This window comes from Lingula anatina, chromosome 10, assembly GCF_051362555.1.
Source record: "Lingula anatina isolate TDL-2025a chromosome 10, LinAna3.0, whole genome shotgun sequence".
Taxonomy (NCBI): domain Eukaryota; kingdom Metazoa; phylum Brachiopoda; class Lingulata; order Lingulida; family Lingulidae; genus Lingula; species Lingula anatina.
Genome location: NC_141776.1, coordinates 16,881,400 through 16,893,981, shown reverse-complemented (window position 1 = coordinate 16,893,981; position 12,582 = coordinate 16,881,400). Strand labels below are relative to the sequence as shown.

General features: G+C 38.7%; 1 protein-coding gene across 2 annotated transcripts in view; it reads left to right on the top strand.

Annotated features, from left to right (window-relative positions):
* The window catches only part of LOC106177180 (uncharacterized), a 51,970-nt gene that overhangs the window by 18,391 nt on the left and 20,997 nt on the right, over window positions 1-12,582 (top strand). Inside the window, exons 22-28 of one of the 2 annotated variants that reach the window (XM_086996484.1) lie at window positions 43-171; window positions 784-990; window positions 1,513-1,677; window positions 1,930-2,010; window positions 2,267-2,374; window positions 2,704-9,536; window positions 10,546-10,710. In XM_086996484.1, the coding sequence (XP_086852610.1) occupies window positions 43-171; window positions 784-990; window positions 1,513-1,677; window positions 1,930-2,010; window positions 2,267-2,374; window positions 2,704-9,536; window positions 10,546-10,710 (7,688 nt within the window). The remainder of the gene's footprint in view (window positions 1-42; window positions 172-783; window positions 991-1,512; window positions 1,678-1,929; window positions 2,011-2,266; window positions 2,375-2,703; window positions 9,537-10,545; window positions 10,711-12,582) is intronic. The other variant, XM_086996485.1, reaches the window with a different exon arrangement.

Below are 12,582 nucleotides of genomic sequence, written 5' to 3'. Positions count from 1 at the left end.
ACTGAGTTATTTAGATTGACAATATTTCAATGTATATTGCAGATATAGATGAATGCGCTGTCAACAACGGCGGTTGTAGTGACATTTGCAGTAATACCATCGGCTCCTACTATTGTGAATGTATCGACGAGGCTAATTTTATGCTTGGTTGTGATGGTCACACCTGTCATGGTAAGTAGATAAAAATATCATTTGTGCATGTTACAGAAAAAGCCCAATATCTCGTACTTCTACCTGTACCCTGAACAGCATAAATTTACTGACCATATTGGCTACAATAGTAGTGAAAAAGGATCAATGAAGCCACTGTAAAAATCCAAGGTTCGAATATCACAATGTAATAAAACAGGTGACAGCGCTATATATAGGCTTTATGGGCTTTTTGAAAATTCGTAACATTTGCAAAAATAATTAAGTAGTAATGTGATGAAAGATGTTGAACACTTTACATTGTCATTCTCGTCGAACAAAGACGAAAACAGTTTCAAAAGTTATATTTTTTCTTTAAAGAAAGTTATTTTGCATTAAATTATACAGGTATCTTCATGTATTCTTCATAACTTTTAATGGAACACACACAATATAAAAAAGTGAGCCAAATCAGATGTTTTTTTGTTAAGACGCCACTTCCTGCAAACAAGGTTGGTAGATGGAAAATATATATATATTTTTTTACAAACGATATATATCTAGAATGGTTGCTATTCATCTCCTCAAGCTCATTGTGGGTCGCACCTGTTATAACTACCTTATCATATTTGTCTGGCCTTCTTTGTTATTCAGCCTTTGATCCATGTCAAATCAACACGGAACTTACGGTGGGTTTTGAGAGGAGCACAAATAATACGAACTTCACCGCAGACCCTAACTGTGACTCTACACTGTCGAAGACTTGGTATAAGATAGGTCACTCCGCCATTTTTCATCTACCTACCTTCTGTCCTGGGTCACCGGCTTGTGGGACCACTGGACCTGTTTGGGTGAATACAAGTGAGTATCATAAACTTAGAAAAGGCCACAGATATTATCCTCAGTAAGGGGAGCAAAACAGCAAAAAACGTGTTTCGGCTTCCGCAGTGAACAAAAAGAAAAAATAATAAATATCAAAATTTATGATCGGTTCTAAAAGAGCAATTTAAAAGTTTTTACAAATCTGGGAGCATTCACATCGAGAAGAGGCGAGGTCTAATAAGATGGCAACCTAAATATAGCGGACCTACAAGGTACATGAAAGGGAAACCGCTTAATCCTGTAATCCAGTAGGTCCGCCATATTTAGGTCGTGGCCTTACTAGACCCTGGCTCCTCTTGATGTGAATGCTCCCTATGAAAGTGAGCTATAAGAACCTCTTTTACATGAAGTGATATTATTATTATTATAAAATTTTTTCATATTTTTTTATAATTCAAATTTTTTGGAAAATGGCCTTTTATTCTATTTTTGTGGCATGCGGGGAGGGATCTCTAAATTTTATGGTATGTTTTCAAACTATGTCTGCATCTTTTGGTTCAGCCAACACTACTATACAAGCGGGTGCCATGGTTACCTTAGACGCATGCGTTGGGTCTCCTTACAGCTGCTGCGAGTCCTTGCTTCCAGTGCAAATTAAAAATTGCACAGAATTTATGGTCTACTATCTAAGTCCGACGGTGGCATGTCCGGAAGCCTATTGTTTTGGTAAGACATTTCTAATGCGAAAATATATTTACTTTTTGTTATTAGGGAGGATTACATATATGTCACAGCATTAAAATATATTAAAAAAATAAAGTTACCTATTCCCATTTCGATAACCCAAATTTGTTGGTGGTGTAACATGAAAAGCATATGCACTTTTTTACCAATGAGTGTATGACGATATTATGATACTATAAACACATAACATCGAATGAATACAGACATTATGTTGGACTTTTTATTATATATCAGAGGTCACCCCCTGTGTTAATTGTAACAGAACAGGTTGCCCAGCTGGATACAAGTTCGATTCCAATACCTCAGGTTGTGAAGGTAATTTTCTGTGACCCTGAACATTACACTGTATTAACCACTTGGCATACTAATTTTGACAGTGTAGTTTTTACTATACTCTGTATGTATTTACAAATACTATACATCATATTAGTCACTTGATTACGGAAGTATGTTTTCCAATAGACGCCGACTCTCAGACCACTTTAATGGACTCTCTAATTGCATTAAGGTTCTTTTGAATGATTATAGTGCTCATTCTGCATTTCGTAATATTGTATATTGTATATTGCAGATGTAAATGAATGTGCTTTCAATAACGGCGGTTGTAGTGACATTTGTATTAACACCAACGGCTCCTGTCACTGTTTTGCTCCTGGATGTGACGATCATATCTGTCAAAGTAAGGAGAAAGAAAATCGTGTATGCTATATTAAAGAACGCGAACATTAATACAAATACATGTATATAGAAATTTCCGTAGTAGTAATACTCTTGTTGCATAGAGCTGAAAAGCAGTGTATGTATTGATGAGAAACAATTGCAGTACGGGCATAGACAAATTAATTTTGCTAACGCTGTATTTTCTTTTAACATGAAGGGGGACATATATTTTTAGATATCCTTTAGCAAATATTCAAGCATCTGAGCAACAATTCTTGTTTAATGTTATCTTAAATATAGTACTTTTGAGGCATAAATTGTATGAAAATGATTTTCTTTAAATTTCAGATTTCTCAAGCCTTTCCTCTTCGACAGACAGTCCAACTTTATCAGACTACATATATTTTTCAAGTGAAACAACGTCAAATCCATATCAGACAAGCAGCTTGATTCCTTCAGAGTCGACATTTGAGAGCATTTTAGCATCTTACTCCTTGACAAGCAGCTCTATCCCATCCTATTGGACGACTACTAGCATTTACGCAGCAGACTCCTTGGCAAGCAGTGTGATTCCATCATTTTCGATGTCTACAAGTAATTCAGCATTATACTCCTCTTTGGCAAGCACTGTGGGTACATCATATTCAGTGTCTGCAAGCAGCCGGACTTCATATAACACCTTAGGCAGCAGCTCTATGCCAACAGTTTCTACAGAAAATTCAGCATCATACACCTTTTCGAAGAGTTATGAAGAGTCATGGTCAAGCAGCTTTATGCAAACATCATCTGTGTCTGAGGGTAGTTCAGCATCAAACTACTTGTCAAGCAGCTCAGTTCCAACATCATTCATGTCTGTGAGGAGCTCAGCATCACACCGTGTCTCATCAAGTAGGTTCTTTCCAACAACAGCAATGTCTGAGAGTAGTTCAGCATCACACATCTTCTTGTCGAGCAGCTTTATTTCAACATCAACTTTACCTGAGAGCAGTACGGCATCATACTACTTGTCAAGCAGCTCAATTCCAACATCATTAGTGTCTGCAAGGAGTTCGACATCATACTACTTGTCAAGCAGCTCTGTTCTAACATCATTAGGATCTGCAAGCAGTTCGGCATCATACTACTTGTCAAGCAGCTCTTTTCCAACATCATCGGTATCTGCAAGCAGTTCAGCATCTTACTACTTGTCAAGCAGCTCAATTCCAGCATCATCGGTATCTGCAAGCAGTTCAGCATCATACTACTTGTCAAGTAGCTCAACACCAACATCACTGGTATCTGCAAGCAGTTCTGCATCATACTACTTGTCAAGCAGCTCATTTCCAACACCAACGGTATCTGCAAGTAGTTCAGCATCATACAACTTGTCAAGCAGCTCATTTCCAATATCATCGGTATCTGCAAGAACTTCAGCTTCATACTACTTGTCAAGCAGCTCAGTACCAACATCAACAGTGTCTACAAGCAGTTCAGCATCATACTACTTGTCAAGCAGCTTAGTGTCAATATCTTCAATGTCTGTGAGCAGTTCAGCATCATACTACATGTTAAGCAGCTCATTTTCAACATCACCAGTGTCTGCAAGGAGTTCAGGATCACGCCTTGACTCATCAAGTAGCTTTTTTCCAGCAACAGCAGTTTCTGACAGTAGTTCAGCATCACATTTCTTCTTCTCAAGCAACTTTATTCCAACATCAACTTTACTTGAGAGTACGTCAGGATCTTACTACTCCTTGTCCAGGAGCTCAACACTAACATCGACTGTGGTTGAGAGTAGTTTAGTATCACACTTCTCTTTGATAAGCAGCTCATTTCCAACATCTTCAGTGACTGCAAGCACCTCGGCATCATACTACTTGTCAAGTAGCTCATTTCCAACATCATCGGTATCTGCAAGCAGTTCAACATCATACTACTTGTCAAGCAGCTCAATTCCAAAATCATCGGCATCTGCAAGCAGTTCAACATCATACTCCTTGTCAAGCAGCTCAATTCCAACATCAACTGTGCCTGCGAGCAGTTTGGCATTATACTACATGTTAAGCAGCTCAGTTTCAACATCACCAGTGTCTGCGAGGAGTTCAGGATCACACCTTGACTCATCAAGTAGCTTTTTTCCAACAACAGCAATGTCTGACAGTATTTCAGCATCACATTTCTTCTTCTCAAGCAACTTTATTCCAACATCAACTTTACTTGAGAGTACGTCAGGATCTTACTACTCCTTATCAGGGAGCTCAACACCAACATCAACTGTGGTTGAGAGTAGTTTAGTATCACACTTCTCTTTGATAAGCAGCTCATTTACAACATCTTCAGTGACTGCAAGCACCTCGGCATCATACTACTTGTCAAGTAGCTCATTTCCAACATCATCAGTATCTGCAATCAGTTCAGCATCACACTACTTGTCAAGTAGCTCATTTCCAACAACATCGGTATCTGCAAGCAGTTCAGCATCATACTACTGGTCAAGTAGCTCAACACCAAGATCATCTGTATCTGTGAGCAGTTCACCATCATACTACTTGTCAAGTAGCTCAACACCAACATCATCGATGTCTGTGAGCAGTTCACCATTATACTACTTGTCAAGTAGCTTATTTCCAACATCATCGGTATCTGCAATCAGTTCAGCATCATACTACTTGTCAAGTAGCTCAACACCAACGTCATTGGTATCTGCAATCAGTTCAGCATCATACTACTTGTCAAGTAGCTCAACACCAACATCATTGGTATCTGCAAGCAGTTCGGCATCATACTACTTGTCAAGTATCTCAACACCAACATCATTGGTATCTGCAATCAGTTCAGCATCATACTACTTGTCAAGTAGCTCAACACCAACATCATTGCTATCTGCAGGCAGTTCAGTATCATACTACTTATCAAGTAGCTCAACACCAACATCATTGGTATCTGCAATCAGTTCAGCATCATACTACTTGTCAAGTAGCTCAACACCAACATCATTGGTATCTGCAAGCAGTTCAGCATCATACTACTTGTCAAGTAGCTTATTTCCAAAAACATCGGTATCTGCAAGCAGTTCAGCATCATACTACTTGTCAAGTAGCTCAACACCAACATCATCTGTATCTGTGAGCAGTTCACCATCATACTACTTGTTAAGTAGCTTATTTCCAACATCATCGGTATCTGCAAGCAGTTCAGCATCATACTACTTGTCAAGTAGCTCAACACCAACATCATCTGTGTCTGCAAGCAGTTCAGCATCATACTACTTGTCAAGTAGCTCAACACCAACATCATCTGTGTCTGCAAGCAGTTCAGCATCATACTACTTGTCAAGTAGCTCAACACCAACATCATCTGTGTTTGTGAGCAGTTCAGCATCATACTACTTGTCAAGTAGCTCAACACCAACATCATCTGAGTCTGTGAGCAGTTCAGCATCATACTACTTGTCAAGTAGCTCAACACCAACAGCATCTGTGTCTTTGAGCAGTTCAGCATCATACTACTTGTCAAGTAGCTCAACACCAACATCATCTGTATCTGTGAGCAGTTCAGCATCATACTACTCGTTAAGTAGCTCAGTTTCAACATCATTAGTGTCTGTGAGTAGTCCAACATTATACTCCTCCTTGGCAAGCAGCTCAACACCAACATCATCAATATCTGCAAGCATTTCAGCATCATACTACTTGTCAAGTAGCTCAACAGGAACGTCATTGGTATCTGCAAGCAGTTCGGGATCATTCTACTTGTCAAGCAGTTCATTTCCAACATTATCGGTATTTGCAAGCAGTTCAGCATCATACTACTTGTTCAGTATCTCAACACAAACCTCATCAGTATCTGCAGACAGTTCACCATCACACTTCTCCATGTCAAGCATCTCAGTTCCAACATCATCGGTATCTGCAAGCAGTTCAGTATCATACTACTTGTCAAGTAGCTCAACACCAACATCATCTGTATCTGCAATCAGCTCATTTCCAACAACATCGGTATCTGCAAGTAGTTCAGCATCATACTACTGGTCAAGTAGCTCAACACCAACATCATTGGTATTTGCAAGCAGTTTGGCATCATACTACTTGTCAAGTAGCTCAACATCAACATCATTGGTATCTGCAAGCAGTTCGGGATCATATTACTTGTCAAGTAGCTCAACACCAACATCATTGGTATCTGCAATCAGTTCAGCATCATACTACTTGTCAAGTAGCTCAACACCAACATCATCTGTATCTGTGAGCAGTTCACCATCATACTACTTGTTAAGTAGCTTATTTCCAACATCATCGGTATCTGCAAGCAGTTCAGCATCATACTACTTGTCAAGTAGCTCAACACCAACATCATTGGTATCTGCAAGCAGTTCGGCATCATACTACTTGTCAAATAGCTTATTTCCAAAAACATCGGTATCTGCAAGCAGTTCAGCATCATACTACTTGTCAAGTAGCTCAACACCAACATCATCTGTATCTGTGAGCAGTTCACCATCATACTACTTGTCAAGTAGCTCAACACCAACATCATCTGTGACTGTGACCAGTTCAGCATCATACTACTTGTCAAGTAGCTCAACACCAACATCATCTGTGTCTTTGAGCAGTTCAGCATCATACTACTTGTCAAGTAGCTCAACACCAACATCATCTGTATCTGTGAGCAGTTCAGCATCATACTACTCGTTAAGTAGCTCAGTTTCAACATCATTAGTGTCTGTGAGTAGTCCAACATTATACTCCTCCTTGGCAAGCAGCTCAACACCAACATCATCGGTATCTGAAAGCATTTCAGCATCATACTACTTGTCAAGTAGCTCAACAGAAACGTCATTGGTATCTGCAAGCAGTTCGGGATCATTCTACTTGTCAAGCAGTTCATTTCCAACATTATCGGTATTTGCAAGCAGTTCAGCATCATACTACTTGTTCAGTAGCTCAACACCAACCTCATCAGTATCTGCAGACAGTTCACCATCACACTTCTCCATGTCAAGCAGCTCAATTCCAACATCATCGGTTTCTGTAAGCAGTTCGGTATCATACTACTTGTCAAGTAGGTCAACACCAACATCATCTGTATCTGCAATCAGTTCAGCATCACACTACTTGTCAATCAGCTCATTTCCAACAACATCGGTATCTGCAAGTAGTTCAGCATCATACTACTGGTCAAGTAGCTCAACACCAACATCATTGGTATTTGCAAGCAGTTCGGCATCATACTACTTGTCAAGTAGCTCAACATCAACATCATTGGTATCTGCAAGCAGTTCGGGATCATACTACTTGTCAAGTAGCTCAACACCAACATCATTGGTATCTGCAATCAGTTCAGCATCATACTACTTGTCAAGTAGCTCAACACCAACATCATTGGAATCTGCAAGCAGTTCGGTATCATACTACTTGTCAAGTAGCTCAACACCAACATCATTGGTATCTGCAATCAGTTCAGCATCATACTACTTGTCAAGTAGCTCAACACCAACATCATTGGTATCTGCAAGCAGTTCGGCATCATACTCCTTGTCAAATAGCTTATTTCCAAAAACATCGGTATCTGCAAGCAGTTCAGCATCATACTACTTGTCAAGTAGCTCAACACCAACATCATCTGTATCTGTGAGCAGTTCACCATCATACTACTTGTCAAGTAGCTCAACACCAACATCATCTGTGCCTGTGACCAGTTCAGCATCATACTACTTGTCAAGTAGCTCAACACCAACATCATCTGTGTCTGTGACCAGTTCAGCATCATACTACTTGTCAAGTAGCTCAAAACCAACATCATCTGTGTCTGTAAGCAGTTCAGCGTCATACTCCTCGTTAAGTAGCTCAGTTTCAACATCATTAGTGTCTGTGAGTAGTCCAACATTATACTCCTCCTTGGCAAGCAGCTCAATTCCAACATCATCGGTATCTGCAAGCAGTTCATTATCATATTACTTGTCAAGCAGCTCAATTCCAACATCATTGATGTCTGTGAGAAGTTCAGCATCATATTACTTCTTGTCAAGCAGCTCAACGCCAACATCAACAATGTCTGCAAGCAGTTCATTTTCATACTACTTGTCAAGCAGCTCTGTTTCAACATCATCAGTGTCTGTGAGTAGTTCACCATCATACTCCTCCATGGCAAGCAGCTCAATTCCAACATCATTGATGACTGTGAGGAGTTCAGCATCACATCATGACTCGTCAAGAATCTTTTTTCCAACATCAGCTATGCCTGAGAGTAGTTTAGCATCACACGTTTTACCAAGCTACTCAATATCAACATCAACGGTGTCTGACAGTAGTTTAGCATCTTACTACTCGTGGTCAAGCAGCTCAATTCCAACACCACCAGTGACAGTAAGCAGTTCAGCATCTTACTACTTCTTGTCAAGTAGTTCAATACCAACGTCTTTAGGGTCTGAATATAGTTCAGTTTCACACTTTTTGATGTCAAGCAGTTTTATTCGAACACCAACGGTGTCTGAAAGTATTTCAGCATCACACCACTCCTTGTCTGGCAGCTCTGCTATATCACATTTGGAACTTTTTAGTTCAGCACCATTCCAGCCCTTGTCAGGCAGTTCCTTTGCATCATTTATATCTTCTGAGAACAACTCACCATCATCCTTGACCCTGGAAAGCAGTTGGATTCTTTCATATTCAGAGTCTGGGAGCATTTTAACTCCATGCTTACCAAGCATTTCGATTACATATATGCCATCTGCAAGTGAAAGTGCACCGTTCTTTGCGGAAAGCAGCTCAACTCCAACATCTGCAATTGAAGAAACAGCATCTTGCTATTTGGAAAGCAGTTTAACTGATATCAATCTGACCTCATCATATTCATCCTCAGCCTTGGACACATATTTTGGAAACTCCACATCAATGCTTGAAAGCTCTGCAAACTTATCAATAAACATCATATCAGACTCTGCTAGTTGGTTTTCCAGTTCCTCATCCATGGTTGAGACGACCACTGCCACAATTGCAACTACCACATCGCCAGAAAGCCAATGGTGGGGCACCGCACGGCTGTACCCATTTGGTCGAAACGCTAGAGACAGAACTACATATAACCCGAACCAGTTGCGTTGGGGTTGGATTAGTAGAAGGCAGCGGCATTCTGTCTGCCTCAGGGTTAAATTACTTAGAGCAGGCTTTCCCTTCTTCAATAAGCGTCATTACAGTGTACACGTAAGTAAAGAAATGTACATATTTTTATCACTACCAATTAATACAAAGCTAACCGTCAGAAATTATTAGTTGTTGGTCATTCTTTGTGATACTGTCTTACGACTTAATCTTGAAATCACTTAGACCCCATTCCCAGAGATTAGATCGATCCAACTAGATCGACCTAACTCCCTGGGGGTTCACGCTAAATAGCTGTCAGCCGAGCGGGCACGAAAGTTAATTACCCCCTTACAGCTTAAGCCGGATTATCTGACAGTAATCTAGTGAGACTCCCCACGGGGATAGATCGATTTAAAATCTATGGGAATGCGCCCTTAAAGTGCCCTTAGAAGAATTCTAATTAATATAGATGTTGCATGTTTACTAGAAATGTTAATAAAATTATTAATAATTGCTGAATTTCTAGTAAACGTCACGGTGTTTTTTTTTAACTAAAACTATAAGTATTCGAATACGTTAACTGCGTCGGAGGCATTATTAATTCCAATTAATGGATTAAAAGAAATTCGCAATAGCCATATTCGTGCTGTTATCCAAACATCCAATACTTAAAAAAAGCATAATTTGTGCCCTTAAAACCGATAGTTATTTGCTTTTTGTTCAAAGGAGTTTGTTACCTTCTTACTGAAAGTTGATAAGCGGTTATTGCACGTGATATCGTTTTAACGAACTTTTATTTGGTATTTTCTATATGCAATATCCCAAAAACATGCATGATCTTAAATATTCCATTTGAGAAGAAATTAATTAAATTAAGGTGTATTAATATGATTAATCGAAAATTGTAACCAATAGACATTTGAGACCTTTGTGCTCTTAAAGGGCAGTTTGAAAATCTTGAGGCATTCATTTACATCCAAGTTTATTATATCATTGGTATTTATTTTATGAACAAAATATTATTTTATATCGTATTTGTATAAATATGATAATTATATGATTAATTACCATTATTATTGATATAATTCGAACTATGTAGTTCTTTCTTAGTCTATTTTTTTGCCCTTAGATCTGCAGCAATGGTGTCCTACAGTTCGGCGTTGAATGGAAATTGGACTGGCCGTGGGCGTTCGGCACTCGTTTGTGGATGGACTACTTTGCCCAGATTGCACCATTTTGGGGACGCAGTGACGCCACTTTATTTTCACGATTCAATGTGAATAGGAACAAGACGGTAACTGCATTATACTAATTGATTAAGTAATTATTGATATGAATTTAATAATAATAACTGTAACATGATTCCAACTTATTCGCGAATCGATTGGTCGAGAAAGGTCACGTATAAGTTATTCCACCTCCCAGCTGGTCAATATCGGTGGGGAATCGGGAGGTACAGGTATAATTTTCTCATTTTTGGAGAAGTCGACAAGGCTGGGAATTGAATAAAAAAGGCAAAGTTTATGTAATTTTAGAGTCAACTCTTTTTATTATGATTGGAAAACAAATTGCAACAGAAGCGGTATTTCCACAATGCATTTATTCCAAGGTGGCCGCCGGTGCCTTGGATTACATGGGTATCGACTAAAATAAGGGATATTACATGTATATGTTCAAAATCAAATTGAGTTTGTTTTCAGTGTTTCACACTGTTACTACCCATTTGATATATATTTGGTGGATCACATGGGTATATCAGACTGCAATCTTATATAATTTTGAGAAAATCTAAGATGGCTACTACAGTATTTGCCATTGAATACGGTTAACAGGAAGATACATGTACAGTGTTCATTATCAAATTATGCTTTTTTCCTATCTGCTGGTTAACAAGCAAGTTCTTTTGGACTTTCCCAAATGTAACATTGAAATTTACTACTGACAAGGAGTTATGTTGTTTATGATGAAGTTGGTTCATGTCTTTCTTCAAGTTTGACTTTGAGTATTTTCCACACTTTATTTTCCCATAAAATATATAGATGTACATGTGGAGTATATCCATATTTTTGTTTAAACATATTACTTAATTTTTTGACAGTCTTTAAAAATAAGAAAAATAACTTTAATATTGGTAAATTTTCAAAATTAAAAAATTTACCTTAAAATGCCCAGATTTGGCAATTTTCAAAACCATTTTATAGGCTGGCCAAAGCCACCTATTATTGTCACATATAACATTAGAAAGTACATAAGGAAGTACATATTTTAAATTTTTATAATCAAATATACATAAATATATCTTTCAAATTCAGTATCTGGGTTACTGAAGGATTTACATGTACATGTAGTATGCTGGCATGCCAAAGCCTGCATTTAATAAGCTTATTATCCCCCCTCTTTCCTTCAGTGACAAACCGCGTCGTTGGAGTGTGGCTACAGCAACAGCATGTGTTTGTTAAAAGACTTACATTAAGGTTTTCACAATGGCTATTCAAATGGGTAACTGCAAGCATACTAACTTTAAACGTAATTTTTTGGGGATTATACTTGATTAAATCATAAAAAGGCAACAGGTTCTTACAGAGAATTTTTATTCAGATAGATTTGACATAGACGAAAAAAGAAAATGTGAAATTTATAGGGTAGAGGGAATACTGGAAAAGAGCCCGTGAAACAACCTGCTTCACACGATTCGATGCCGTTTACACGTACCTCATTCTATAGCCTACTTCCCCGCAGCGTCATCACACGGGCGTATCTTAAACTATATTCATATCTGTATAAAATCTGTTTAAAAACTAATAAAGTGGCATCACTTTTTTAATTGATCAAAATAACTTTCGGGCACATAAATGTTAGTTTTAATCCATTTTCAACACTGTAAATTAGATCGCATTCACAACGAGTTGAGCCAGGCTTTACAAATCCTGGGGACTAAATATGGCGGTCGTACATGAAAGAAAAACCGCCTAATCTTTTAATAGTCTCTCCGCCTCTCACACGCCTCCCCACACGTCGTCCCTGCGGGGGGACAGTCATTAAATCTCGGCTCCATTGGGACGACACATGGGGAGGCGTGTGAGAGGCGGAGAGACTATTAAAAGTTTAGGCGGGTTTTCTTTCATGTACGTCCGCCATATTTAGTCCCCAGGATTTGTAAAGCCTG